The sequence below is a fragment of the Gossypium hirsutum genome, chromosome A01 (genome assembly GCF_007990345.1).
Source record: "Gossypium hirsutum isolate 1008001.06 chromosome A01, Gossypium_hirsutum_v2.1, whole genome shotgun sequence".
In the NCBI taxonomy this organism is placed as follows: domain Eukaryota; kingdom Viridiplantae; phylum Streptophyta; class Magnoliopsida; order Malvales; family Malvaceae; genus Gossypium; species Gossypium hirsutum.
The window spans coordinates 3,431,834-3,459,579 of record NC_053424.1 but is presented as its reverse complement, the minus strand read 5'-3'; the positions used below and the strand labels follow the sequence as shown (position 1 = coordinate 3,459,579).

The following is a 27,746-nucleotide window of genomic DNA, read 5'->3' as shown; positions in this document are numbered from 1 at the left end:
AATGAAAAAGAAGAGAGAGGGAAGAGAGAAGGGAGGGGGGAAGGAAAATCCGGCCAGGGGCCGGTCACCGGCCGACCGTCGGCCGCCGTCCGTCGCTGGCGCCGGCCACCGCACGTGGTGGCCGGAAAAGGTAATTTTTTTTATATTTGTTTTGTATATATATTTTTATTATATTTTTTTATTATGATGTATATATATAGATTAATAGGTTCGAAAAAAAGGAAAAAATAAAAAATAAAATAAAATAAAGAGTAAAATAAAGAAGATAAAATCACCTTTAGGTATTTTTTGAAGATAAATTCTTTGTATTGATCAAAATTCCCCCCTTCCCTTACATGATTTTTGAATGGCTTTTTATAGCCATCTTTTACATGATTTTCTATTATTTCTTTTTCTATTTTGTAGGTGGTGGTGGTAGATAATGGATATCAAAAATGGGAGGAAAAATGGGGCAAGTGGCTAGGTGGCTAGGTGGCTAGGGTTTCTTGATTTTTTTGGGGGTTAGGTTTTTCTTTTTTTTTTTGGGTTAGGTTTTTTTTGGGGGGCTTAATGCGCTTTTGAATTGGTTTAATATTTGGGTTTTGTAATGGGTTTGGGTAGATGTAAATGGGTCATGGGGTAAGGGTTTTAGTGGGTTTAGAGGTTTAGTTGGGTTTTGATATAATCGGGCCCGGATAATTTGGGCTTCTACACCAATTATAGTAAACCCATATAAGAAGGGAAAAAAACCAACAACAACAAAAAAAAAATTCAAAGAGTACATGTATTTGAGTATTGAATTTCATCTCTATATATTAATTTCCATTTAGAATACGTATGGGAGGTGAAAGTGGAGCACGGTTTGAATTTTAGACCTCCAGTTTTTCAACCTATTAATTATTATATTAATATCATTAAACTAATTTAAATTCAGAAATAAAAATAAATTAATCGTTAAATTCAAATATCAAAATAAATTAAAAAAATTATAAATACTAAAATAAATTTATTTATCAAATTTATAATCTAAATATTATATATCTCTTTTCTTTATTATATATTCTAACATTCTACAAAAAAAAAAAAACCCTCTTAATCAATGCAATAAATATCTCCGACAACTAGGAGCAGCATGCTTTGACCCAATTTTTTTTATACAAATAAAATACTCCACGATCGACTTATACTTAATTAAATATCTGGTTAATTGCTGTTGGAATTTTAGTTCAAATATGGTATTAAAAAATATTTGATAATCTTTTAAGAAAATTTTAGATTCAATTTTGGCATTCTCATGTCATGATTATAAAATTTCTTTCAACCATTGATATCAATGTCTTTGAATGACAGTTTCTTCCGTCTTTCAATTTTCTTTTAGTTGGTCTTTTTGTCAAAGACTTGCAATTTTATATATAAAGTAGAATGTTATTCGTTTGTAGAACAATTACCCAATAATATTATAAGTTAATTGCACCAGGGATCTTAATGACTCTCGTTGGTCCTTAAGCTTCAAAACATGCTAGTTACATCTTTAAATTATTAAGGTTATATCATTCAAGTCCTTCCATTATTAAAATCTTTAATTTAACGTGTTGACACCATTTTTTTGGATGAAAACGGGGTCGACTTGGATTTAAAAAAAAGAATGAAAACGGGAGTCGCCACCAATCCTTTTTTGACGAGGTGTGATCGGGTCACCTCAAAAAGTGGTTGTTTTTAATAAATGATTTAATTTTATTAAAACAACGATTTTGGTCTACGAAATTCAGAAAAATGAGTTCGGGAGCCGGTTACGCACGAGGAAGGATTAGCACCCTCGATACGCCCAAAATTGATACCTAGTTGATTAATTAGTGTCTTAGTGTCGAAAATTAAAAATTTGAAGAGTTTTAAAAAATACGATCCTTAAAAGAAAATCTGATATCGTGAATTGAAACATAAGATTCTCTTGTTCCGAAGGAATATCACATCCAGCACGTTAGGACACGATACTCTAAACCATCGAAACCAAGATCACCTTATAGTTTAATGAAACCATACTTTGAAGCTTTAAGAGGATATTTGGCTATTTAGTCAAACGAGAAATCGAAACCCAGCACGTTAGGGCACGTTTTCTCGAGTTTCCAAACGCGAAATATTGCCTTATTTAGAAAAGTTTTCCTTTTGGTGTTTAGTGTCAATGCTTGACAAAACAATAACGAATACGACAAGGTGAGCAAAGTAAAGTGAGTAACAACAATGCAATAGGCAAAATGAAATGACGAGGCGATTACATAAACAAAGCATACAAATAAATAAATAGAACTAACATTTAAAAAAAAGCACAAGTGTACACGAATAAATAAACAAACACCAAATAACAATGATGACAATAAATACAATTATGTAAAAATGTATATGCATGTATAATTTAAAGCCATAAAATAAGAAATGCATATAAATTATAGAATATGAAACATAGATAAATATATACATATATATAAAATCGGTAAGTATTATAAAAATAAAAATGTAAATGTGTTTATATATATTTACAAATTGTGATAATATAAAATATATGTATGTGAATTATAAAATATGTGAAATATACAAAAAGCATTTTTAAGAATATAAAGAATATATATAAGTATGTATATGATGTAAAATATGCATAAATATATGTAAGTATATAAGAATTATGAAATATGAAAAATATATTTAAGTATGTATAAGTACGTATATATACATATATATGAATTAAGATGTATGTATTTATGCTTATACCTATGTATACATAAAAATATGAGATATAAAAATATAAAAAAGTATATTTATAATAAATGAAAAGTATGTACGTAAATGTATTATAAAAATGTATCAACAATTTGAAATTATGAATATTAAAATATTTTAATATAAATAATATATAAGATGATGACATATATATTTAGCGATATTAAAAATCCATATAACATACATAGAACATATATAGTATATGCATACCTTAGAAATGATAAGAATGATAATAAAACTATTTTCTACACTACATAAATACATACACACATATATATAAACGACAGTATATACAATATAATATTAGAAAAATATATATAATAGTGTAAAATATAACTAATAATATTAAAATATATACAATGATAATATATATAAAAGATATATGTATATATAATTATATAATATAATATTAAAATATAATAATACGACATAAAAAACATGACACAAATAAAGTATAGTATTAAGAACACATATATAATACATGAAGAATATACATAATACTAAAATATTTAGGTAATATATGCGTATATTAAAAACTAGTAATAATATTACCGAGGTATATACAAATATGTCAAGTATATATACGTATTATAAATATATAAATATATAACAAAGCATAAACTAATAAAAATAAAAATAATAATGATAATAATAATGATAACATTGGAATATAAAAGAAACAAACATAAGATTAATAAAATATTAGAATAAAAATGAAATAAAAATATTAAATATGAAAATATATATATGTATACACGTACATAATAAAAATATATACTAATACATAATACTAATACTAATACTAATAATACTAATAATATAAAAATAACAAGGATATTTAATAAAGATATAAAAATAAACGAAAAAAAGGACTAAAATTGAATTAAAAACAAAGTTGTGGGGCCAATTTGAAATGAAAACAAAGAAAAGGGACTTAATTGTACGCGCGTGAAACGTTGGGGGACCGAAACAACAATTATTCCTTTCCATTAAAACGCAGCACATTGGCGGGGACTAAATCGAAAAGCGCGAGAAATTATAGGGCCAAATTAAAAACCATAAGAAACTTAATTGTGAAGCATCAGAAAAGCGGAAGGACTGCGCGCATAAATATCCCATTCAAACGAAAACACGCGGATCCTCTAGCGGGTCGGGTCGGATGGGTCGGGCATGACCAAAACGACGTCGTTTTGGGGCTTAAGTGTAGCCCCCAAAACGACGTCGTTTTGGAGGGCTATATAAGGCCTAAAATAACCAAAAAAATCATTTGGGGAGAGGGAAAGAAAAAAAAGAAGAGAGAGGGAAGAGAGAAGGAAGAGAGAAGGGAGGGGGGAAGGAAAATCCGACCAGGGGGGCCGGTCACCGGACGGCCACCGGAGGCTCGCCGGCGCCGGCGCCAGCCACAGCGTGTAAAAAATTTATTTTTTGTTTTTTTTATTTGTTGTATATTTTTATGTTAAATAGATAGAAAATAAAGAAATATATGTATATGTATGTAAAAATCGAAAGGAACAAAAAAAAAATACAACCTTTTGTTTTTTCTTTTTGTTTTTAACAATCATTGCTATCTATTTATTGAAGACTGTAAATTTCTCTTTTTTGTTTACAAAGTAGAAAAGAAGAAGAAAGAAGAAAAAAAAAGCCCCCCGTACAATTTTTGATTCGGGTTTTTATAACCCATTTTCATCTAATTTCCTATTGTTTCTGTTTTGTCTCTTTGCTTGGGATGGGCACGATGGAGGTGACAGAGGCATGGGGTGCAGACGGTGATGGGCATGCGTGGAGGCTGGCGCGGAGCAGAGGCGTGCGAGGTTGAGTGGTTGCGCACATGGGGCAACGACGCAAGTGGGCAAGTGGGGGGGTTTGCTGGTATGGGCCCGGGCAGATTTTTGGGCTTTACATAACGGTTAAATGAAATATAAAATCTTTGTGGTATAATTTAAAATGAAACATTTAAAGAAAAGTAAAATATTATCACATCACTTTTAAAAGTAAAATTGAAAAAGAAAGAGTGAACCATAAAACTTCTATAAAAATTTTGAAAATTTCAAAACTAAAATTTTTACAACATTCATTCTCACAATATTCATTTTTTTTCTTTAACATTATCATTTTGAATTATGTCACATAAAATATAACATCTAATTTAATGGTCAAATCAACTATTTTAATAACGAGTAAATAAATGTAATACTTCACATTTATATGCAAATGAATTATAAAATAACTAACACAAAAATTAATAGAAATAAAAGAGAATTAACCAAATAAAAGTGTAACAGAGAAGCTCTTGCAAGTGGATTAGCATAGACTTTGGGAATTGAGAACCTTCAATATAACAATTCTATTTCTTCAGTCTTTCGTCATGTTTGTGTAACAATCAAAGGCCAAAATTTTGCCTCTCCTTTGATTTTCAAACGCCCTGAATCTTGTCTTACTGGAAAATTTTAAGAATAAAATTCCTCAACGTCGTCACAATTATATAATTTCTAATTACAAGTCTCCTTTGATTTTCAAACGCCCTGAATCTTGTCTTACTGGAAAATTTTAAGAATAAAATTCCTCAACGTCGTCACAATTATATAATTTCTAATTACAAGTTTACCAAGAAAGTTTCAACCATTTCTCCACTATACATATCGAGACTTTTCCCTCTTATTTTCTCACCAATCAAACAGTATTTCGTCAATTAAACAACCCTTTTCTTCAATCTTCAACTGATTTCTCCAATGGCTCCTAGTTTCGATAACGAGAGCTCCCTTTTTAACTTTGCTGTTCGAGATGGAAATGACGTCAAAGGAATAGTGGATTCTGGCATATCAAAGGTGCCCCAGGCTTACATTCAACCACCCGCTGAGCAAATTGATAAGAAAAATGCAAGCAAATGTGAGATTCCACCGATTGATTTGTCGTAGCTCGATGGCCCTGACCATGATGAACTTGTCAATCAAATTGTTAGAGCTGCTGAGACACTTGGATTCTTCCAAGTTGTCAACCATGGAGTTCCCATACAACTACTCGACTCCCTTAAGCAAACTGCACATAACTTCTTTAGCTTGCCCGCTGAGAGAAAGGCTGTTTATCGCAAAGAGGTGAGCTCATCACCATTGGTGAAGTATGGTACGAGTTTTGTGCCTGAGAAGGAGAGAGCATTGGAATGGAAAGACTATGTTAGCATGGCCTACGCAAATGATGCTGAAGCTCTTCAACAATGGCCTATTGAGTGCAGGTAATGAACTATATATGCTCTGCATTTTGAAATCTAATTAATAGAGATTGATATAAATATCCATATTCTCTTTGTAGGGATGTTGCTATTCAATAGTTGAAGACATCACATGAGATGGTGAGGAATTTGCTTGAAGCTTTGCTGGGAAGTCTTGGAGTGGAACTAGATGACTCTAAAATTGATGCATTCATCGAAAAGAAATGGTTAATATGAACTTTTATCCGACATGTCCTAACCCTAAATTCATGGTTGGTGTAGGACATCATTCTGCTATGGAACTCTTACAATTTTACTACAAGATGGAATTGGCGACCTATATGTAAAGGTCTCAAAAGATGTAGATGTAGCAACGTAATTTTTGCTTTCGGTCGCTAATTGTGGCGATTTAGTGAAAACTTGAAAACTGAAGTTTAATTTTTGAAATAAAAGGGAGTCGCCACCGATCCTTTTGTGGGTGTGATCGAACACCTAATAAATTTATTTTTAAAACAAAAAGAAGGCTGAGTTTAGGTTTACGTAAAAATCCAGAGAAAAAGTAGGGTTCGGGAGTCGGTTACGCGCGAGGAAGGTATTAGCACCCTCGCGACGCCCAAAATTGGTATCTTATAAAACACGTGTTGTCTTGATTTTCAAAAATACGAGTTCAATGTAAGATTTAATCGTGATCCGACCAAAACACGAGAACCTTTAATTTTTATGTTTTTTTTTAGAAGGACATACCGCTTTAACACGAGTCAATTGATATTCACCCAACATAGCGATGAAATCGATGACTTAATGTTAAATCGGTATGTTGCCTTGATTATTGAAATCAATTAGAAAACAAGAATATGATTTTCGAAGTCATGCAAAACAAATAAATAAATGACAGAGCTAGAAATATATCGAAGCAAATACAAGTGTGACAATAATATTAAAAATAACAAAGACATATGCGATATTAAATGTAATACTAGAATTAAACACGAAATAGAAACAATGAATACATATACATAATGATGATGTTAGGAGTATGTACGTAATATAGGAGTGAAACATATTTACATGATAATGCTAAATATAGGTACATAATATATATATGCATAACATATTTAAAATGAACACATACGATATACATATATAATAGACACACAATAATAATAATAGTAATAATAGTAATAATAGAAAGATATATGTACACCAAATAACACCTAACAATATAATAAGTGGCAATATGGAAAATAATGAGCATAATAAAATAATGCTATATAAAAATATATATACACGTAAAATATATGTATTAATATTAATAATAAATATAATAGGAATAAAATAAATGTAATAATGAGATATACATGATATATACATAAATACAAGGTTTAAAAGGCATATATATCCGTAATATATAAATACGTATATATAATATTAAAACATTTACATAACATATACACACATAATTATAATGTTAAAAAAACATACTTAATATTAATAACAATACTAATATTACATAAAGATATACCTATATATACATTAAAGATATATACATATATAATAAAATACATGAATAATATGATATTAAAAAATATACATAATATGTAAAATAAAATAATAATATACACATCATAAGAATATAAGAGTATTAAAAATATAAAATAAAATAGTGAAGAAATGAGTAAAAATAATATACATAATAATAAGAAAATATTATAATAAGTACTAAAAATATCTATATATTTATACATATAATAGTATTTAAGAATATATACATAAGATGATATGGAAATATGTACCTAGAATAGTATATAAAAATATAACTAATAATATTGAAAGTATAGATACATAATATCTACAAAACATATATGATATATACATAAACATATACGACATATATATATTAGGAATGGTAAGCATATATATATAAAAACTATTAATGTAATACATAAATTCGTACATGTATATACACGTATAAGTATTAAGTGAGAATCAGCACTAGTACTAATAATATTATTAATAGGCATAATAATAATGGTAATTTAATAACAGCAATAATATGTAAAATAATATGGTAAAATAATAATAATGTTTTAGTAAGAATGATAATAATAAAATAAGATTATAATAATAGCATTACAAAAAATAGACATGAAAGAAAAAGCAATAATAATAATATAAATAATAATATTGAGATATAAAAATTACTACTATAATAAAAATATAAAAATAAAGTAATAAAACATTACTACATATATATACGTACATAAAGTATACACTAATGAATAATAATAATAATAATAATAAAATTAAAGTAGGAATACGAGAAAAAGTAAAAAGAAGGACGAATTTGAATTGAGAAACTAAATTTTGGGACCAATTTAAAAGAAAATAAGGAGGAAGAGACTTATTAGAAAGCGCATAAAATTGTGGGGCGCCAAAAGCGCGATATTCCCGACTATTAAAACGCTGCGCTTGGCTAAGGACTAAATTGAAAATCACGACAAAGTCCAGGGCCGAATTAAAAACAAAAAGAACCTGATTGTAAAGGCATGAAAAAGCAGAGGGGCTAAAAGTACAATTAGCCTCTCAAATGAAAAACACGCGGATCCTTGGAGCGGGTCGGGTCAACAAACGGGTTAGGCCAAAACGACGTCGTTTTTGGGCTAAAGGGCAGCCTCAAAACGACGTCGTTTTGGGAGGCTATATAAGGGCCTAAATTTTTTTAAAATCCTCATTTGCAGCAACAAAAGAAAAAAAAAGTAAAGGGGAGAGGGGAGAGGAGAGCTGGGGCGATTTCTAGCCAGGGGCGCACCGGTCCGATCGCCGGACCGTCGCCGGCGCCGGCGCCGACCACCGGGAAAGGTGAAAAATTTTTATATATATTTTTTATTTTTTAGTATCTTATCTTTTATATTTGTTTTTGTATTATATGTATGAAAATAGCCTAAAAAAACGAAATAAAAAAAAGGAAAAAAGAAATCACCTTAGGTTTTTTTCTTTCTAAAGCTTTTGATTTTTTATCTCTGATATTGGCTTGATTTTGATGATGTCCCTTACTTGGATGCTAATGGATTTTGAGATCTTACTTCAAAAATCGAATGGGTTTTTGTATTTTTGATTGTTGAAATCTGTTTTTTTTCATTAAGATTGCCAAATCCCCTTTTACAGAAATCTAAATCGGCTTTTATAGCCTTTACAACACTTTTATTTAATGTTTGCTGTCTTGTCTCTTTTCTTGTCTTGCAGGAGCAGTTGAACGGTGGAGGTGACAGTGGTATGGGGGCGCAGAGGGCAGGTGGCCGGTGCTGTAGGGTTGGGGGCGCAAGTGGGCAGCAGAAGGCAAATGGAGGCTGATTAGGGTTAGGGTGATGGCTATTGGGCTAGGTTTAGTGGGTCATTCGGGTTTTGGGTATTGTTTGGGGTTTGGGTTGGTTGTAATGGGGTTTAAATTTTGGGTTGGCTGATGTATTAGTTGGGCTTGGGGTTTTGGGTCTGGTTTTGGGTTAGGTTGGGTTAGCTTAGGTGGGCTCGGGTAGGTTTAGTTATTGGGTTGTATTTGGGTTTAGTAATTTGTTAGGTTTTGGGGTTATGAAACGGGCTGAGGTTTAAGTGGGTTAATGGTATTGGGTAGGGGTTTAATGGGTCAACCGGGTTTGGGTTGTAAAAGAGGTAAATGGGTTTAGATTATTGGGCTCCGGGTATTGTAATGTAAATGGGCTTATGGGGGTTTAATGTAAATGGGCCCAAAATTAGCCTATAACAGTAGATATGGAAAAGAATGGGGAATGGGTAGAGATTTCTCCTATTCCCGGGGCTTTAGTTATTAATGTTGGTGATATGTTATAGGTACTAAATAAAACTTACTTTGATACTTCTCTCAATTTCAAGAATTCGTAACTTAAAAATATTATGCTTTAATCTAATTCCTAATTATTGTGTTTTAAATTTGTTTTTATTGATATGGAGTAATGGAATGTACAAAAGTGCTTAACATAAAGTCCGCACCACAAGTACAAAATTAAAAGTGTCGATACCAATATTTACAAATCCACTACCAACTCAAGAGGTTGCACCATTACCTCTAAGTGGTGAAAAAAGATGGAGTAACTCATTATAGAGAATTTGAGTTTTCAGATTACATGAATAGTTTTTTCAGAGAGCACATGATGACAAGAAATCTCTCGAGTTTGCACAAATCAACTCCAAATGAAGTATTACATAAATTCTATTCATGGTGCTATTGATTATAGAAGGGCTTTAAATAGCATAACTATTTTTTCTTTACAATAATAAAATGATGATTTAGGTACTATACCACATCTCTTCTATTTGTATTTTTTAATCAAAAGAATTTATTAGTAATTGAGATTCACAATTATTTAGGGTAAATTATATAAATGTTGACTCAATTATGCTCATGTTTTTGTTTTGGTCATTCAATTTCAATTTTTTTTTTAATTCAAGCATTAAAATTTAAATTTGTTCCTATTTTAGTCACTCGTTGTTAAATTAATAACATATTTAGTCCTCCATACTTACATATTCTATCAACTTGATCCTAATTCTAAACAATTCAATAAATTTAACCCTTCACATTTACAAATTCTACCATTTTAATCCTCAAACTTTCTAACCAAAGCTTTCAACTTTTAAAAACATAAGCATTTCACATCTATAAATTTGTAAAACCCAAAAAAGAAAAGAATCACTTCGTTTCTATTGATTAAGAAAAGTTCATTTCTTGAAACTTCAAATCCAAAATTAGTGATCAAAAGAGAAATCCTAAATTTTTTGAACTTTTAACCCTTATTTTACCGATTAAATATTAGAAACCAGGGATGAATTTAATTAGAACAGAATCCAAAATTCTAATAATGTTAAAAAAAATGAAATCTCCTTCAAATAAAATAAGGATGAACTTGTCATTCTAGTTCAACAACATTACTCCTCCCAACACTAATCATAACGCTGGTTTCTGGGAATTATGTATTTATCTGCAAGTAAAAATTATAAAAGTCAAGGTGTTAAGGAAAAACGATAATCAAATCTATGTTCAGAAGATAATTGTATCAGTTGAATAAAGACGATAAGATTGTAAAGAAGGGGATGAGTGATGATCCATTTTGAATAACTTGCAAATTAATCAAATACCATTACACTCAATTGTACTTTGATTAGTCTTAGAATTTGAAATTTGGATGCTTAATTGAATTCCAATTATAGTAAGCCCATATAAAAAGGGGGGAAAGAACAACAACAAAGAAAGTTTTTCAAAGAGTACATGTATTTGACTTTCATCTCTATATATTAATTTCCATTTAGATACGTATGGGAGGTAAAGGGGGAGTACGTTTCGAATTTTAGACCTCAAGTTTTTTTAAGGAACCTATTAATTAAGTTTAATTATGAGATGGGATAATTATTTTAATAAAAAAATTTGGATATTGGAATTTAAATGCTTAACTACAAAATTGATACTCTAAACAAGAGCGAAGGAGGAATCGAGATAAAGATTATAAAATTGAAAGAATAAAGTTCAAAATTTTGTATTAAAAATATATAAAAAGGATTAAAATATATTTTTTTTCCATTTAATTAAAAAATTAATCTTATAATTTTAGGGAGGGGCTATAAAGCAACTTTTTATATTGAGTCAAGGGAGGCCAAGACCTCTATCTACCCTTGGCTATGTCCTGACTTCTTTTTTTTTTTCCTACTTAAGTACCTAAAATTATTTTTCATAAAAGCGGTATTTAAACTATTAATTTTGTCTTATTTTATCCAAAAAGTATGGCATCCAATAAGAACATAGTAAGTATTGCGTTTTTATTGGTTGGTATTGTATTTTAGAATAAAATGAGACAAATTTGATAGTTTATGTTCCACTTTTAATTAAAAAACTTTGACTATTTAAGAGAGAAAACCAACATAGTTTGAGGGCTAATTTTGCATTTAAGCCAAATTTAAAACTTATTTTTTGATATAATGTCTAGAATTACTCATAATGTTTCTCAATTCTTAAATAAGAGGATAAGCGCATATTAACTAACACACTTAAACTTACATCTTTCTGCACTGTCAATAATATCGATAAAAATATTTTGGGTTTTTGGATGTATAAACAAATATGAATTTCTGAAATCAACAATATTTTTATATAGTTTTCAGTTATCATTTATTTTTGGATCACCTATATGTCCACATGCTGGATAAAAATATTAAGCCTTGAACATGGATTTAGAAAAAAAAAAGCAATCCCTTTAAGCTTATATATTTATATGAAATATTATATAATATTATAGGGTAATTTATATAGGTTTCCTTATCATAATAAATAGGTCAAGAAATTATCCCACATCTTATTTATTTGACTTTTTATTTTTCAAGCCAATTGAGACTGTTTCACAAATTTGAAAATTAATTACTAAATTTAAATTATAATTTATTTAGTATATTATTTTAAAAAATAAACCATTTGATAAATGCAAATTATAAATTATAAAAATATTATTTTTTAGAAAAAATATTTGATATTATTTTAAACAAAGTCAATCTTTAAAAGATAATACAATGTTAAAATAAAATATAAAAAAAATTATACAATAAGTAACTTCTTATCTACTTTTTTTCACAATTTTTATAGAAAAAAATCAATCATTTATTTTTTATTATAAATTAACAAGTTTAAAATATTAAATTATTAAACTATTTATTTAAAAAGCCAGACAAGCTTTTCTTTTTCTTTTTCTTTTTCCTTAATTTAGAATCAAACATGTTCTTGTGCTTGCTTTTATTTACCATGAAGAATATCTTCAAAAACTAGGCCAAGCCTAGCAGCCTCTTTTTTTTTCTTTTTAACTTAGCATCCTTTATTTCTCTTAACTGTAAAAGAAATAATCATTTTATTTTCCCAAATTTTCAATCATAAAACTAAAGCATTTATTAACTCCCATTAATTTTTCTTTTCTAGTAACAATTCAAAGTACTGTTTGTTTCATATAAAACTCAAGATAATTTTTTTTTCAATTTAATCATTAGTTTAAATGTTAAATCTTGGTTCTAAAATGACATGGAATATATTTAAAATATATAGATCAAACTATAAATAGATGAGCATCTATTGTATAGATAATTTAGATTCAACATGTTAAAAAAAAGAAGAAAAAATTTTCCCTCTAAATTTTATCAATATTGTTTCTTTCTTTTTTTGTTTAATACGTCATATCTAAATTATCAATGGGTAGGAACATATGTGTTTATAGTTTGACTCGTGTGGTTTAAATATGCTCCCTATGATTTTAGAATTGACATTTAACATTTAATTGGATGGCTAAGCTGATGGAAGGACCTGGTTAATACAATATTAACACTCGGAATACTCAATTAATATGTTACAATAAAATTTAGAGTTATTCATAAATCAAGTGATTCTTCTTGATACTTTTTTATATTTAATATTTGATATTTATTATTTTAGTATTTTTATATTTGATTTTTGGGGGGGAAAATCACATGTATTCAAAATCCCAAAAGAATGTGAGAACTGAAAAATGATTAATGGGGGTCACTAAACCCGAGCCAACAAGCTCATCCCATGCACCCATAACCTATCATCCTCCATCCCTATCAGACGAGCTCACCAAATCATTAACGTTCAAATGTTCTAAAAAGGAAGAAGGTAAAACAATCTATTCAATGTGGTTTGCATGTAATAAGGCTACATGAGGGAGTGAATGAGTTCCCTATTAGCCAACCAACGAACCCAACAAAAGGATAAGTGTTGAAACGACAAACCTAGCACCAAACAATCAAAAATTAAACAACTGAATTTAGAGTCATTAACTACGGATTGAATCAATGCATGCACAATCGACATATAATCCGACTCGAAAACAACATGATCAAGATACCAAAATTTCAGCCACGACAAAGCCTCCTTGACCGCGAAAGCCTCTACTATTTTGGGACTAACCGACGCCCTTTCAAACCCGGTGAGACCCTTTATCAAGTGACCACGAATGTCACAAATAATCACCCCAATCCCGACAGCATGTTCATCTTCAAATATTTTAATTCCACTCCCGATCCTTATACTCATCACATATTTGAAATTTAACCCATTTACTTTTAATTCAAATAATTTAATCATTATTTTTTATTTAATAATTAAACTACAATTGATAATATTGCAAAAGGAATTTTGTTTAATTTGATTATATAGCATTTTTCTAAACAAAAAATTACTCGCATTCCGTGGAAGCCATATAAAAAAAAAGTCCTAATTCTTACAACCTCAAATTCAGAATTAGAAGTTTTATAACAAGAAGAAAACTAATTTTCAATGATCAAAAGTCTTAATATTTGTATTCGCTTATTTAGCTTTCCACACATATAATATTATTCATGTGAGCGATTTTTTATTTTAAAAATGCTACATAATTTAATTTAACAGAAATATTTTGACAATATTATTATATAAATTTCAATTATTTAATCAAAAGAGTAAAATTAAATTTATTTAGAATAAATAAAAATTGAAAATACCAACCAAGCATAAGCATAAATTGATCATATACATATATATATGCATGACTTCTGCCTTGGCAGCTTCCTGTTACGTTTTGTACTCAACTAATATAAGTTAAAACTCTCCTTTTCTTTACTACAAATGCAATTAATATTTTCACGACTACGAGCTGCATGCTTTGACCCAATTTTGTTTTGTTTATACAAATAAAACATTCCACGACAGAGATGGAGACCGGGTAGGCTACCTATTAGAATATACCCATTCCTTGCCCATACCTTGCCCATACATTTCCCATACCTACCCATACCTTGGAAAGGTCAAAGTTATGGGCACCAAATATTTATTTAGTGTTGGGCATGGAATAATAGCAATTTTTGGTCCCTAATTGTATAGGGACTTTGCAAGGTGGCCCTTGAACCTCAACTATAAATAGGCCTAACCATTGCTCATTCTAATCATCTCACATTTGTCATTCTCTACTTAAGACATTGTTCTCTCTCCCTATTTGTAAAGTTTCACTTGTATTTTGGAGTGAAATATATTTGGTAGTGCCCGAGGACGTAGGCAAGATTTGCCGAACCTCGTTAAAATTCTGGTGTTCTTTACTATTTATTTTTCCATATTTTGTGAGTGTAATTGTAGTGATTTATTGTGCTATTAAATTACGATAAAGGGATATTCTGGCTAGGAAAGACTTGATACTTAAGTGATCCTCGTGATCCACCTCTCTTTCCTGGGAATTGAACTTAGTGTGATTTTTTAGTACAATAATTTTACTCTTTCACACGCTTCCGCACAATAATTGGTATCAGAGCCAGATTCGTACTTGGGGAATACGACCATTTATGGCACTATTTACGTATACGGCACTATTTACGTATACAGTACTGTTCACGTATACAGTAGTTGGGATTGAGGAGAAAAATGGCACCAGCATCGTCATCAGCAAGGACTACTGTGACAAATGCAAAATTTGAAGTAGAGAAATTTGACGGTACCAATAATTTTGGTATGTGGCAATGTGAGATCCTGGATGTCTTATGTCAGCAAGAGCTAGATATAGCCCTTGAAGAAAAACCTGACAAGATGGATGACAAGGAGTGGGCCAAGATCAATAGACAGGCGTGTGGTACAATCCGCCTATGTTTGGCCAAAGAGTAAAAGTACTCTGTCATGAGGGAGACATCAGCGAAGAAGTTATGGGATACACTGGAAGAAAAGTTTCTAACGAAAAGTCTTGAAAATAGGCTTTATATGAAAAAGAAACTTTAACGATTCACGTATGCACCCGGTATGTCGATGAATGACCATGTGAACTCATTCAATAAAATTTTAGCAGACTTGCTAAATTTGGATGAGAAATTTGAAGATGAAGACAAGGCATTATTGTTGTTGAATTCCCTTCCTGATGAATATGATCATCTTACCACCACATTGCTTCATGGAAAGGACACGATCACATTTGATGCAGTCTGTAGTGCGTTGTATAGATCTGAGACTCGAAAGAAAGATAAAAGAGATCACAGAGATACAACTGCAGAAGTCTTAACAGTAAAAGGTCGTTCACACAGTAGTAAATCTGGTAGAAGGGGAAAGTCCAAAGGGAGACCCGCCAAAGATGAATGTACTTTTTGCCGTGAAAAAGGGCATTGGAAAAAGAATTGTCCTAAGTTACAAAAGGGCAAGGCTATTTCTAATGCATGTGTAGCGGAGCATGATGAGGAGTCAGACTTTAGCTTGGTTGGCATGGCAATGGCATGTCAAACGGATGAGTGAATTTTGGATTCAGGATGTACTTACCATATGTGTCCTAATAAGACTGGTTTTCTAGTCTTAAAAAGCTAGAATGTGGAATTGTTCTTATGGGCAATGATAGTGCTTGCAAGACAATGGGAGTGGGTACAGTCTAATTGAAGAATCACGACGGCTCAATCCAAGTTTTGACAGATGTTTGCTACGTACCTAGCCTGAAGAAAAATCTCATCTCATTAGGGGCCCTAAAATCTAAAGGGCTCACAATCACTTTGAGAGATGGATTACTAAAAGTAGGAGCTAGGCAATTGACAGTGATGAAAGGCACAAGAAGAAATAACTTGTATTTTTTAAATGGAAGTACAGTTATTGGATCAACATCAACAGTTTCTACAAAAGATGTAGATTCAGAGGCTACCAGATTATGGCATATGCGATTGGGACATGCTGGTGAAAAAGCTTTACAGACATTAGCGAAGCAAGGCTTGTTGAAAGGTGCAAATTCTTGCAAAATGGAATTCTGTGAACATTGTGTTCTGGGCAAGCAAAAGAGGGTAAAATTTGGTCCAGCAATTCACAATACACAAGGAATTCTGAACTACGTTCACAGTGATGTGTAGGGACCTACCAAAGTGGCGTCTTTAGGAGGTATGCACTATTTTGTTACTTTTGTTGATGATTATTCAAGAAAAGTATGGATGTATCTAATGAAAAGAAAAAGTGAATTTTTGGATGCATTTCTGAAATGGAAGAAAAAGGTGGAGACTCAGACTGGTCGAAAGGTCAAACGACTTCGATCAGATAATGGTACTGAGTACAAAAATGATCCATTTCTACAAGTATGTCAAGATATGGGCATTGTGCGGCACTTCACTGTTCGGGATACACCACAATAGAATAGGGTGGCAGAACGCATGAATCGGACTATATTGGAGAAAGTTCGGTGTATGTTGTCCAACGCTAGATTGGGCAAGGAATTTTGGGCTGAGGCAGTCACATATGCGTGCCATCTAATTAACCGTTTGCCATCAGCTGCAATAAATGAAAAAACTCCTATGGAGATGTGGATTGGTAAATCTGCTACTGATTATGATTCTTTACATGTATTTGGTTCCACTGCATACTATCATGTAAAAGAATCTAAGTTAGACCCAAGAGCAAAGAAAGCATTATTCTTGGGTATAACTGATGGAGTAAAAGGATACCGTCTCTGGTGTCCTGATACAAGGAAGATTGTTTTCAGTAGAGATGTGACTTTTGATAAATCAACCATGTTAAAGTACAAGGATTCACAAAAGGATGACAAAACCAGTAGTACTTTGCAGCAGGTGGAGCTTGAAAAGGTTAATGATGATCCAGTTAATATTGGAGGGATAAATGATGAAGAGGTTCCTACCCAATAACCTCTACAGCAACAAGATTCAATTGCATATAGGAGGTCAAGAAGAGAGATTCGTAAGCCTGCTCGCTTTGATGATATAGTGGCCTATGCACTTCCAATTGCAGATGATGATGTTCCTTCTACTTACACAGAAGCAATAAGTAACCCTGATGGTGTAAAGTGGAAGCAAGCAATGAATGAAGAAATGCAGTCTCTTCATAAAAATAGGACCTGGGAGTTGGTGACACTACCCAAGGGAAAGAAGGCAATTGAATGCAAATGGGTATATGCAAAGAAGGAATGATTTCCTGGTAAAAATGAAATTCGATACAAGGCTAGATTGGTAGCAAAGGGTTACGCTCAGAAAGAAGGAATAGACTACAATGAAGTGTTTTCTCCAGTTGTGAAGCATTCGTCTATTCGGATTTTGCTAGCCTTGGTTGCGCAATATGATCTTGAACTAGTTCAGCTTGATGTGAAGACCGCGTTATTACACGGTGATTTGGAAGAGGAAATCTATATGACTCAGCCAGATGGATTCAAGGTTGCTGGAAAAGAAATTTGGGTTTACAAACTAACAAAGTCGCATTATGGATTAAAGCAATCTCCGAGGCAGTGGTACAAGCGATTTGATCAGTTCATGAAAGGGCAAAGGTACACAAGAAGTAAATTTGATCATTGCGTGTATTTTCAGAAGCTACAAGAAGGAACTTTCATATACTTGCTCTTATATGTTGATGATATGCTAATAGCATCTAAGAGCAAAGTTGAGATTGAAAGATTGAAGACTTAACTCAATCTCGAGTTTGAGATGAAAGATCTAGGAGAAGCTAAAAAGATTCTCGACATGGAAATATGGAGAGATAGAGCTCATGATAGAGTCATCTTGTCTCAGAAGCAGTATTTGAAGAAGGTACTACAGCAGTTTGGCATCAACGAGCAGACAAAACCTGTAAGTACCCCGTTGGCTTCTCATTTCAAGCTTTCTGCACAACTATCTCCTTCGACGAATACGAAACGAGAATACATGTTGCAAGTTTCGTATTCTAATGCAGTGGGTAGCTTGATGTATGCAATGGTGTGTACAAGACCCGACATTTCACAGGCAGTTAGTATAGTGAGCAGGTATATGCATAATCCTGGAAAAGGACATTGGCAAGCTGTGAAATGGATTCTACGGTATATTCAGAAGACCGTGGATGTTGGATTACTGTTCAAGCAGGATAATACATTGGTAAAGATGTTATTGGGTACGTTGATTCTGACTATGCCGGTGATTCGGACAAGCGAAGATCAACCACCGGTTATGTGTTTACACTTGCTGGAGGACCAATAAGTTGGAAGTCTACATTACAGTCTACAGTTGCATTGTCAACAACAGAAGCCGAGTACATGGTTGTAATAGAGGCTGTAAATGAGGCTATTTGGTTACAAGGTATGGCTAAAACCTTGGGGTTGGTTCAGAAGCATATTAACGTGTATTGTGATAGTCAAAGTGCTATTCATTTAGCAAAGAATCAAGTCTATCATGCACGTACAAAGCATATCGACGTACGATTCCATTTTGTGCGGGAAATTATTGAAGAGGGGAAATTTGTCTTCAGAAGATCAAGACTGCAGATAATCCCGCAGATATGATGACCAAGGTAGTAATAGCAACCAAGTTCGAACATTGTTTGAACTTGATCAATATCCTGCAAGTTTAACAGTTGAAGAAGGCACTATCAAGTATTGTTGTCAAAGGCAGAAAAAATTGTGTGAAGATAAGATTATCCTAATCAAATCTTCAAGGTGGAGATTATTAGAATATACACATTCCTTGCCCATACCTTGCCCATACCTACCCATACCTTGGAAAGGTCAAAGTTATGGGCACCAAATATTTATTTAGTGTTGGGCATGGAATAATAGCAATTTTTGGTCCCTAATTGTATAGGGACTTTGCAAGGTGGCCCTTGAACCTCAACTATAAATAGGCCTAACCATTGCTCATTCTAATCATCTCACATTTGTCATTCTCTACTTAAGGCATTGTTCTCTCTCCCTATTTGTAAAGTTTCACTTGTATTTTGAAGTGAAATATATTTGGTAGTGCCCGAGGACGTAGGCAAGATTTGCTGAACCTCGTTAAAATTCTGGTGTTCTTTACTATTTATTTTTCCATATTTTGTGAGTGTGATTGTAATGATTTATTGTGCTATTAAATTACGATAAAGGGATATTCTAGCTAGGAAAGACTTGGTACTTAAGTGATCCTCGTGATCCACCTCTTTTTCCTGGGAATTGAACTTAGTGTGATTTTTTAGTACAATAATTTTATTCACACGCTTCCGCACAACACTACCCAATGTGGTACAATTCTCTTTTTAGTCCTTTTAAAATTTATGTGATTACAATTTAATAATAGTAAATTTATATTTGGCCTCTCAAATTTTATTATTTATTTTTGGCCTCTCTTAAACAATATTCTAATTTCGCTCCAGTTTCATGACATATATTTTATTAAATATTTGATTAAGATCGAGTTTCTCAATCATATTATTACTATTATAAATCTCTTAAATATGTGAATTCAAACGCACTTAATATATAGACTTTATTATAGAAATTAAAAGGATATCATGTGAGTAATTTAGACATGGTATAAAAAAATTTTGATTAACTTAATCAGTGGCAATACTTTAAGAAAGTTTTAAGATTCAATTTTTGGCATTCTCGTGATTATAAAATTTCTAAGACCATTCGTAACAATGACTTTGAATGAACACACAAGACTATGACAACGTCTTCCATCTTTGAATTGTCTTTTAGTTGGTCATTTGGTCAAAGACTTCAATTTTAAATATAAAATAGAATGTTCTTCGTTTGTATATAAATTAGGGTTAGGTCGACTATATAATTGTTACTTTTTAATGATCTAATAAATTAAAAATTAAAAAATAAATATTAAATATTAAATATTAAATATTAAATTTAAGTAATAAAATATGTTTGATATTTTATTTAAAATTAAATACGGAATATAATTAATTGTTTGATAATGGGTAATATAATCTTAAACTAAATAAAATAAAATAAACCACTAAATTTTTCTCTATTAAGTGATAAGTAGGTCCCTAACTACTTATCATTTTCTACACTTTTTTGTAGAAAAAAAGATCTATATGAGATTATTAAATGCGATTAAAATTAATTTGTTGAAAATATTAATTTTTAATTGATTAAAATTTTCAATACTTTATCAAATATGTCCTTAGTTGCATACATGACTCACATGCACCGAGCAGACACAATATTAACATCGAAGACAACCAGAGCAGTGCACAACTAATCACAACACTGGCATACCTCAACAAAATCGCAGACATGGAACTCTAGAACCAGGCATACGATGCCACACACCAAAACAACGACACACCTCAATAAAGTCGCAAACATGAAACACAAGAGTCAGGCAAAGAGATGGCACACACCAAAAATAACAATGACACTACTCAACAAATAAAAGATTTGAGAGCTGGACGCTCCCACTTTAGCAGGGCCATCAGCAAAACCATTTGGTTCACAACGTACCTTAGTTTTCTAATAATTTCATATAAAAAGAGTACATTGTATAATGGAATTTTGATCATTGAATTAGTTTTCTTCTTGTTAAACTTTAGACCTACTCCTAGGTCCAATCTAATTTATAACAAAATATTTACTAGTCTAAAAAGGTTTATTATTGAAAATAAAAAATTCAAAAATCAATTATAACAAAATTAAATTTTAATAAGTGGTTTATGTGATATAATTCTTGGTGAAGTTTTGATCGCTCAACTATTAATTTTTTTTTGTCACTCAATTTTTTGAAATTAAATATTTTAATCAATGGAAAGATGATTTGGATTTTTTTACTGTCCTACTAATAAATTTAACCCTCCAATGTTTATAAATTCTATCAAGCTGATCCTAAATCTAAAAAATTCTACAAATTCTATCAAGAAACAACCAGAACCTCTCTTACCATCGGCTATACACACTCCCAACCCTCCGTCAACCAGCATACACATTGCATCAGCATTTTTGTTTGGACATGCAAGCTGCACGGTCCAAATTATGCTAATTACAGTTGTTTTAATTATGCTTGTGGAATGATTTTCGATATGGTGGTTGGATTTGTTTTGGCAAGTTCTTTTATTTGGTTTGTAGTAGAATTTAGTAGTGAATGGAAGTACATGAGGAATATGAGTCAGTTAATGAAGAAAATACACATGTCTCTAATCCTGTTACAACAAAAATTGGTATAGAGCAGGATGTAACAGAGTAGCAGACTTTGATTGAAAGATTTGTCTTGAAAAATGAAAATTTCCGTAAGGGGAGCTCCTCTGACATCTTTGCCTAAAAGGGGGAGAAGTAGTAGCAAATGTTCGAAATGAGGATGATGATTGTTAATGATTGTTGCTTTATGCTTTGCCAGAGTCGATATGGTGTAGCAAATGGTAGATACGATAGATGTTGATTTGTTGCTTATCTGGTGTTCTCTTTATGCTACTGTTTGTGGTTTTTGTTGATACTAGATGGGACTTGTGTGGATTATTTGTCATGCTCTATATCTCTTAGAAATTACTTTGGAAAATGTGTGTATGCTTGGCTGACAATGTGATGACCAATCATATTCACAAGGGAAGTGTATGGTCGAGCATGGTTCTATTTCTTAGGGGGAGATATATTCTAGTTTTCGTTAATTTGTTCAAATTGTGTGTTAATTATTTGTTGTTGGTTTTGTCAAAATGTCAAAGAGGGAGATTGTTAGAACTTTGATTGTTTCTCTTATTCCATTTCATGTTCGAACAACATATAAAATAACAATTTTGTATAGTCAAAGTTTTTAGTGTTGACATGTTTGACTTTTTAATTACATGGCTTTTGCTTTAATTTTGTTTAGCAGCAAATGAGGAGATATGGACATTGAAGATGGGATTAATGAGATTATTTTTGAGTCTATTGACTTGGAAGAGAAGGATGAAGCTTAAAGTGTTCAAATGCTTATCATTATCCCTTGAAAGAGTTTTGAAGCTATTGTAAGACATGTTTATCAAGGTTTTTATGTGATAAATACCAAGATAATTTATTAGATGATTTTAGCTTTTAAATTAGAGTTTAAAGTTTCTTAAAACACTATTGGATAATCACTTGAAGAGGCCTATAAATAAGCAGTAATGTGATGTTACTTGTGGGCAGTTTTTTTTAATGTAAGGGTAGTTAGGGTTTTAGCCAATAATTGATCCAGATGATTTGTGGAATAAAATTATCCATGGAATAAGATTGGTACATCCGAACTAAGTTAACAAATATTATGTGTTAATTCTCTCTTTACTTTGCCCCTTACTCTCCTTTACCTATAATTTGTTTTGATCTAACGTCTATTCTAACATAAGTTAGAACGAAATTATTTCTTCTAATAGTATTTCAATCATTAAAGTTGAAACGAAATGTATGCGGAAGGCTTTTCCAAAAAACATGGCATCAGAGTAAGCAATCTAGCTTCGCAAGCCAAATTTTAATTAGTTAGTCAGATACTTTGAAACCAACATGAAAACCCAAGCAGGCTTCTTCATTCACAAAGGTTCTGAATCTCGTACAAGCCCTTAAAACATATAGATATGACATTTGTTCCCTACCTTTTCTTTCCAATAGTTATAAGCTGCCTAAAAGTCTCCTTCTCTGATGGATTGAGATTGCAAGGCCTAGCAATTAAAGAAAACTAAAAAAATTAGATCAAGCATGATCTTAATAAAATGAAGGATGAGTTGAAGATACAGATGCATGTGTATGGTGGTTGACATGAGGGGTCGGGAGCTATGTATTGTTGAGAGTGAGGGAGAATTGAGTTGTTTCTTGATAAAATTTGTTGAATTTTTTAGATTTAGAATGAAATTGATATAATATATAAATATTAGAGGTCTAAATTTGTTATTAGACGAACAAAATAACACACATCATCTCCCGTTCTTCTGTTAACCACAACTAACAACAGGAGAATGATTAAAATAATTAATTTTAAAAAATTAAATAACTAAATTGAAATTTTAATAATTGAGGTTTTATTAAAATACATTGTTTGTCTATACCAACGAATGAACACATCTTGCAATTAAAGAACTAATAGGAGTATGATTAAAATACATTGTTGAGGTTCCATTAAAATATATTGAAAAATTAATAGTTGAGGTTCGATTAAAACACATCTTGCAATTAAATAACTAACAGGAGTATGATTAAAATTTATTGTTTGCCGATACTAAAATTTCAACCTTAAATCTATTTAATTTCGCTATCAATTAATTAGCTATTCTTTCCAACAATGTCATTTTCAGTTGATTTAAGAATAAACTAATCAGTTGATCACCTAAATTTTGAGACACTTCCATTTTAGTTACCCAAGCATTAAATCTTTAATGGTGGTTGAGTATACATGTCACATCATGTTTATTCTTTCATTTTAGTCAATCAACCTCCAGGTCACTTTCATTTTGACAATCCAAAAAATATCATTTTTTAAGTATTGTCTGGGGATAAAAAAACGCTGGATTAAAGTGAAACAGCGGTAGAAACAAAAATAATCAATTAAAATATTTTTCATATTGTATTTGTTTACCTCATTGTCCAAAGTTCTATTTTTTTTAAATTAAAATTTTAAATTTCAAAACACCAAAATCAATTAAATAATTTCAAGATTGAAAAAAAAAAGTAATTTATAATTTTTGGCAATGGGATAAACAAGTACAATTTGACAATTTTTAATACATCATTTTAGTTTCTATCGCTTTTTTTCACTTTAATCCTTAATTTTTTCACCCAGAACAAAACTTGATAAAAGTTTTTTTCCGGTATCCAAAATGAAAACGACCTAGAAGTTTAGTGATAAAAATGAAAATATAAACATGATGTGGAGATGATTTAGTCTATACAGTCTACCGCCGTTAAGGACTTAAAATTTGAATGACTAAAATGTAAGTACACTAAAAGTTAAATGAAGAAATTATAATATTTTTTTTGAATTACAAAAGTAAAGCAATTCAATGGTTTACCATTGATTTAGTACTTCGAAGAATCATAACACAATTAAAACAAAAATTTGTCGAAATAAAACATATATACTTAGCAATTTCCTAAAAAAAAAACAAGAACAAAAAAGACTTCACGATATAATTAACCAAATAAAAATGTAACAGAGAAGCTCTTGCAAGTTCATTTATATATATTGGCTCAAATGCAAGTGGATTAGCATAGACTTTGAGACTTGAGAGCCTTCAATCTCACAATTCTATAATATTTTCTTAAATTCTTCGTTCTTTCATCACGTTTGCGTAACAATCAAAGGCAAAAATTTTGCCTCTCCATTGATTTTCAAACGCCCTGAATCTTGTCTTACTGCAAAATTTCAAGATTAAAAATTCCTCAACGTCGTCACAATTATCATCTAATTTTTAATTACACGTTTACCAAGAAAGTTTCAACCATTCCTCTCTATATATAGAGACTTTTTCCCTCTTATTTTCTCACCAATCAAACAATCTTCCGTCAATTAAACCCTTTTCTTCAATCAAACAATCTTCCGTTAATTAAACCCTTTTCTTCAATCTTCAACTAATTTCTCCAATGGCTCCGAGTTTTGACGATGGCAACTCACTTTTCAACTTTGTTGTCCGAGATGGAAATGGTGTTAAAGGAATGGTGGATTCGGGCTTGTCGACGGTGCCACAGGCTTACATGCAACCACCGATAGAGCGAATAGACAAAGATAGAGCTCGAAAACACGGGCAGCCCCCGATTGATTTGTCGAAACTTGGTGGCCCCGAGCACGAAGAAGTGGCTAAACAAATTGTTAGAGCTTCTGAGAGTCTTGGATTCTTCCAAGTTGTCAACCATGGAGTTCCTGTTGATCTACTCGAGTCTCTTAAGGACACCGCCCATGATTTCTTTAGCTTGCCTGCTGAGAAAAAGGCTGTTTATCGTGCTGACGTTAGTCCGACTCCATTGGTGAAGTATGGGACCAGCTTCGTGCCACAGAAAGAGAAAGCATTGGAATGGAAAGATTATATCAGCATGCAATATACTAATGATGCCGAAGCTCTTCAAAATTGGCCTGAAGAGATCAGGTGATATTATCTATCTATTTATCTATATCCGAGTAACCAATTTTCATATTATCATCATTTATGCTAAACCTTTTATTTGTTTTTTTTAGGGATGTTTCACTTGAATACTTGAGGACATCAATGAGCATGGTAAGAAATTTGCTTCAAGTTTTGCTGGAAAATTTGGGGGTGAAACCGGAAGACTCAATGATTGATGTACTCGTTGATAAGAAAATGGTTAACATGAACTACTACCCCACCTGTCCTAATCCGGATCTCATTGTCGGAGTCGGACGTCATTCTGATATGGGTACACTTACGATTTTATTACAAGATGGAATTGGTGGTTTATACGTGAAGATCGAAGAAGACTCGGAATTCGGAAAGAAGGGAGAGTGGGTAGAGATTCCTCCTGTTCCCGGTGCCTTGGTCATCAATGTTGGTGATATGATACAGGTATATGCAAAATATTGAATTTAGGTTTTTAAGACCTATTTTCCTTCAATACAAACCCAAACTCAAACTTAATATTACACTGTTTTAATTTATATTTTAATTGCAATGCCAAACGCAACAGCAAAGATTGCACCTTTACCTGAAGTGGTCGAGAAAGATGGCAATGCTCTTTACAAAGAGTTTATACTCGCTGATTATATGAAGAATTTTTTCAGTAACGCACACGACGGCAAAAAATCACTTGATTTTGCAAAAAATTAATTCTGTTTAATTAAAATTCAAGGAAATCTTTTTTCTGGATTATAGTTCTTCGTTTACCAATAAATTAAGTGATTTCTACACTAAAACTCCTTGGTCGGCTTCGTCGTGTTAAAGCTGGACAAAAGTTTTTTTTTTTTATGTAATTAGTATTTGTTTAATTTAAAAAAGAAAAGCTTAAAGTTTTAATGTTGTGCATTTTTGTAAGAGGTTGACTCTATTTCAGCCTTTGACTTGATTAACAATAATCTGATTTAACATAAAAAAAATTGTTATATTTTTTTAAAAAGTTAACAATTATAATTGTAATTATAAATAATACATTAAAATAATTATAATCAAAATTAATTATTATGAAATACGATTAGATCAATAATAAAAAAATAAAATTGATTAAGAGAGCACACATTATTTATAAAGAGTGAGAATTGAAATGAAATTTTAAAGTTTACAAAATCTTAACTTAGTGATTAAAACTTGTTTAAATTATTGATATATTGCATTGTTAAAAAAAGAATATAGATTCAAATTTTAAAGACAACATTATTAAAAAAGACAATTACTAACCTTAATCATAAATTGTAAAATGATCATAAAAATATAAAAAAATTGTTTAGATTATTTTATTAAAAATGGGTGATGGGCATAATATATCATGAAGAAAAGACCAAAGATATTGCCTTGGCCAAACCCCAAACATCCACCGAATATGATTGAATTTGTTTCGTAGATTTTAATAGGATGACTAATAACTTTTGTAGTAAAAAAATAATTAAAAAATAAAACATTATAAAAAAATTTAAAAATGAAATATAATTTCAAGGAAAATTTAATTAAGGGTTTGTATGATAAATTGAAAAATTAAATATTAAATTTTATAAGTACTGAATTTATATTATAAAATTATTTGATATATTAGTAAAAATTAAGAATTATATATAATTATTTTGTTTGATAATATTAAATCTTGATTTTTTATAAATTATTTTTTATAATTTTAATTTTATTAATATGGTATTATTTATTTTATTTTGAATAGTTTTGGATAAAATTTAAAAGATAAAATTTTGAATATTTTAATTTTTAATAAAATGAGAAAATAATTTATTTCAAAATTAAAATTTTTAAAAATAAAAGTAACTTAATATTTATTATTGTATTAAGCGATAAATAGCTATCTATTCATTTATCTCATTCAACGTTTTTTTTTGTTGGAAATTTTTATATTAAATAAAATTACTTAAATATTGAAAATTTTATTTTCAATGAAATTAAATTTTTTTAATAATCTAT

At 30.8% G+C, this 27,746-nt stretch overlaps 1 protein-coding gene, 1 long non-coding RNA gene and 1 pseudogene across 2 annotated transcripts; all 3 read left to right on the top strand.

The window, feature by feature from the left end:
• The first annotated feature begins 5,373 nt into the window (after positions 1-5,373).
• Positions 5,374-6,407, top strand: LOC107932644 (scopoletin 8-hydroxylase-like; annotated as a pseudogene).
• Positions 6,408-8,687: 2,280 nt separating this feature from the next.
• Positions 8,688-9,834, top strand: LOC107932646 (uncharacterized). Its single transcript, XR_001693458.2, has 2 exons — positions 8,688-8,815; positions 9,200-9,834. It is a non-coding gene; the product is annotated as an uncharacterized lncRNA (long non-coding RNA).
• A 15,176-nt stretch (positions 9,835-25,010) lies between these two features.
• LOC107913465 (scopoletin 8-hydroxylase) lies at positions 25,011-26,642 on the top strand. Its single transcript, XM_016842059.2, has 3 exons — positions 25,011-25,760; positions 25,850-26,195; positions 26,317-26,642. The coding sequence occupies exons 1-3, from the start codon at positions 25,261-25,263 to the stop codon at positions 26,395-26,397; spliced, it is 927 nt and encodes a 308-aa protein (XP_016697548.1). The 5' UTR covers positions 25,011-25,260; the 3' UTR covers positions 26,398-26,642.
• The last annotated feature ends 1,104 nt before the right edge of the window (positions 26,643-27,746 follow it).

What these genes read in the sequence shown, in the direction of transcription:
- LOC107913465 (XM_016842059.2), top strand. Translation starts at nt 25,261, where the DNA reads ATGGCTCCGAGTTTTGACGATGGCAACTCACTTTTCAACTTTGTTGTC. An exon ending in AATTGGCCTGAAGAGATCAG is followed by an intron (nt 25,761 to 25,849) that starts GTGATATTATCT and finishes TGTTTTTTTTAG; the next exon opens with GGATGTTTCACTTGAATACT. An exon ending in ATGTTGGTGATATGATACAG is followed by an intron (nt 26,196 to 26,316) that starts GTATATGCAAAA and finishes CAAACGCAACAG; the next exon opens with CAAAGATTGCACCTTTACCT.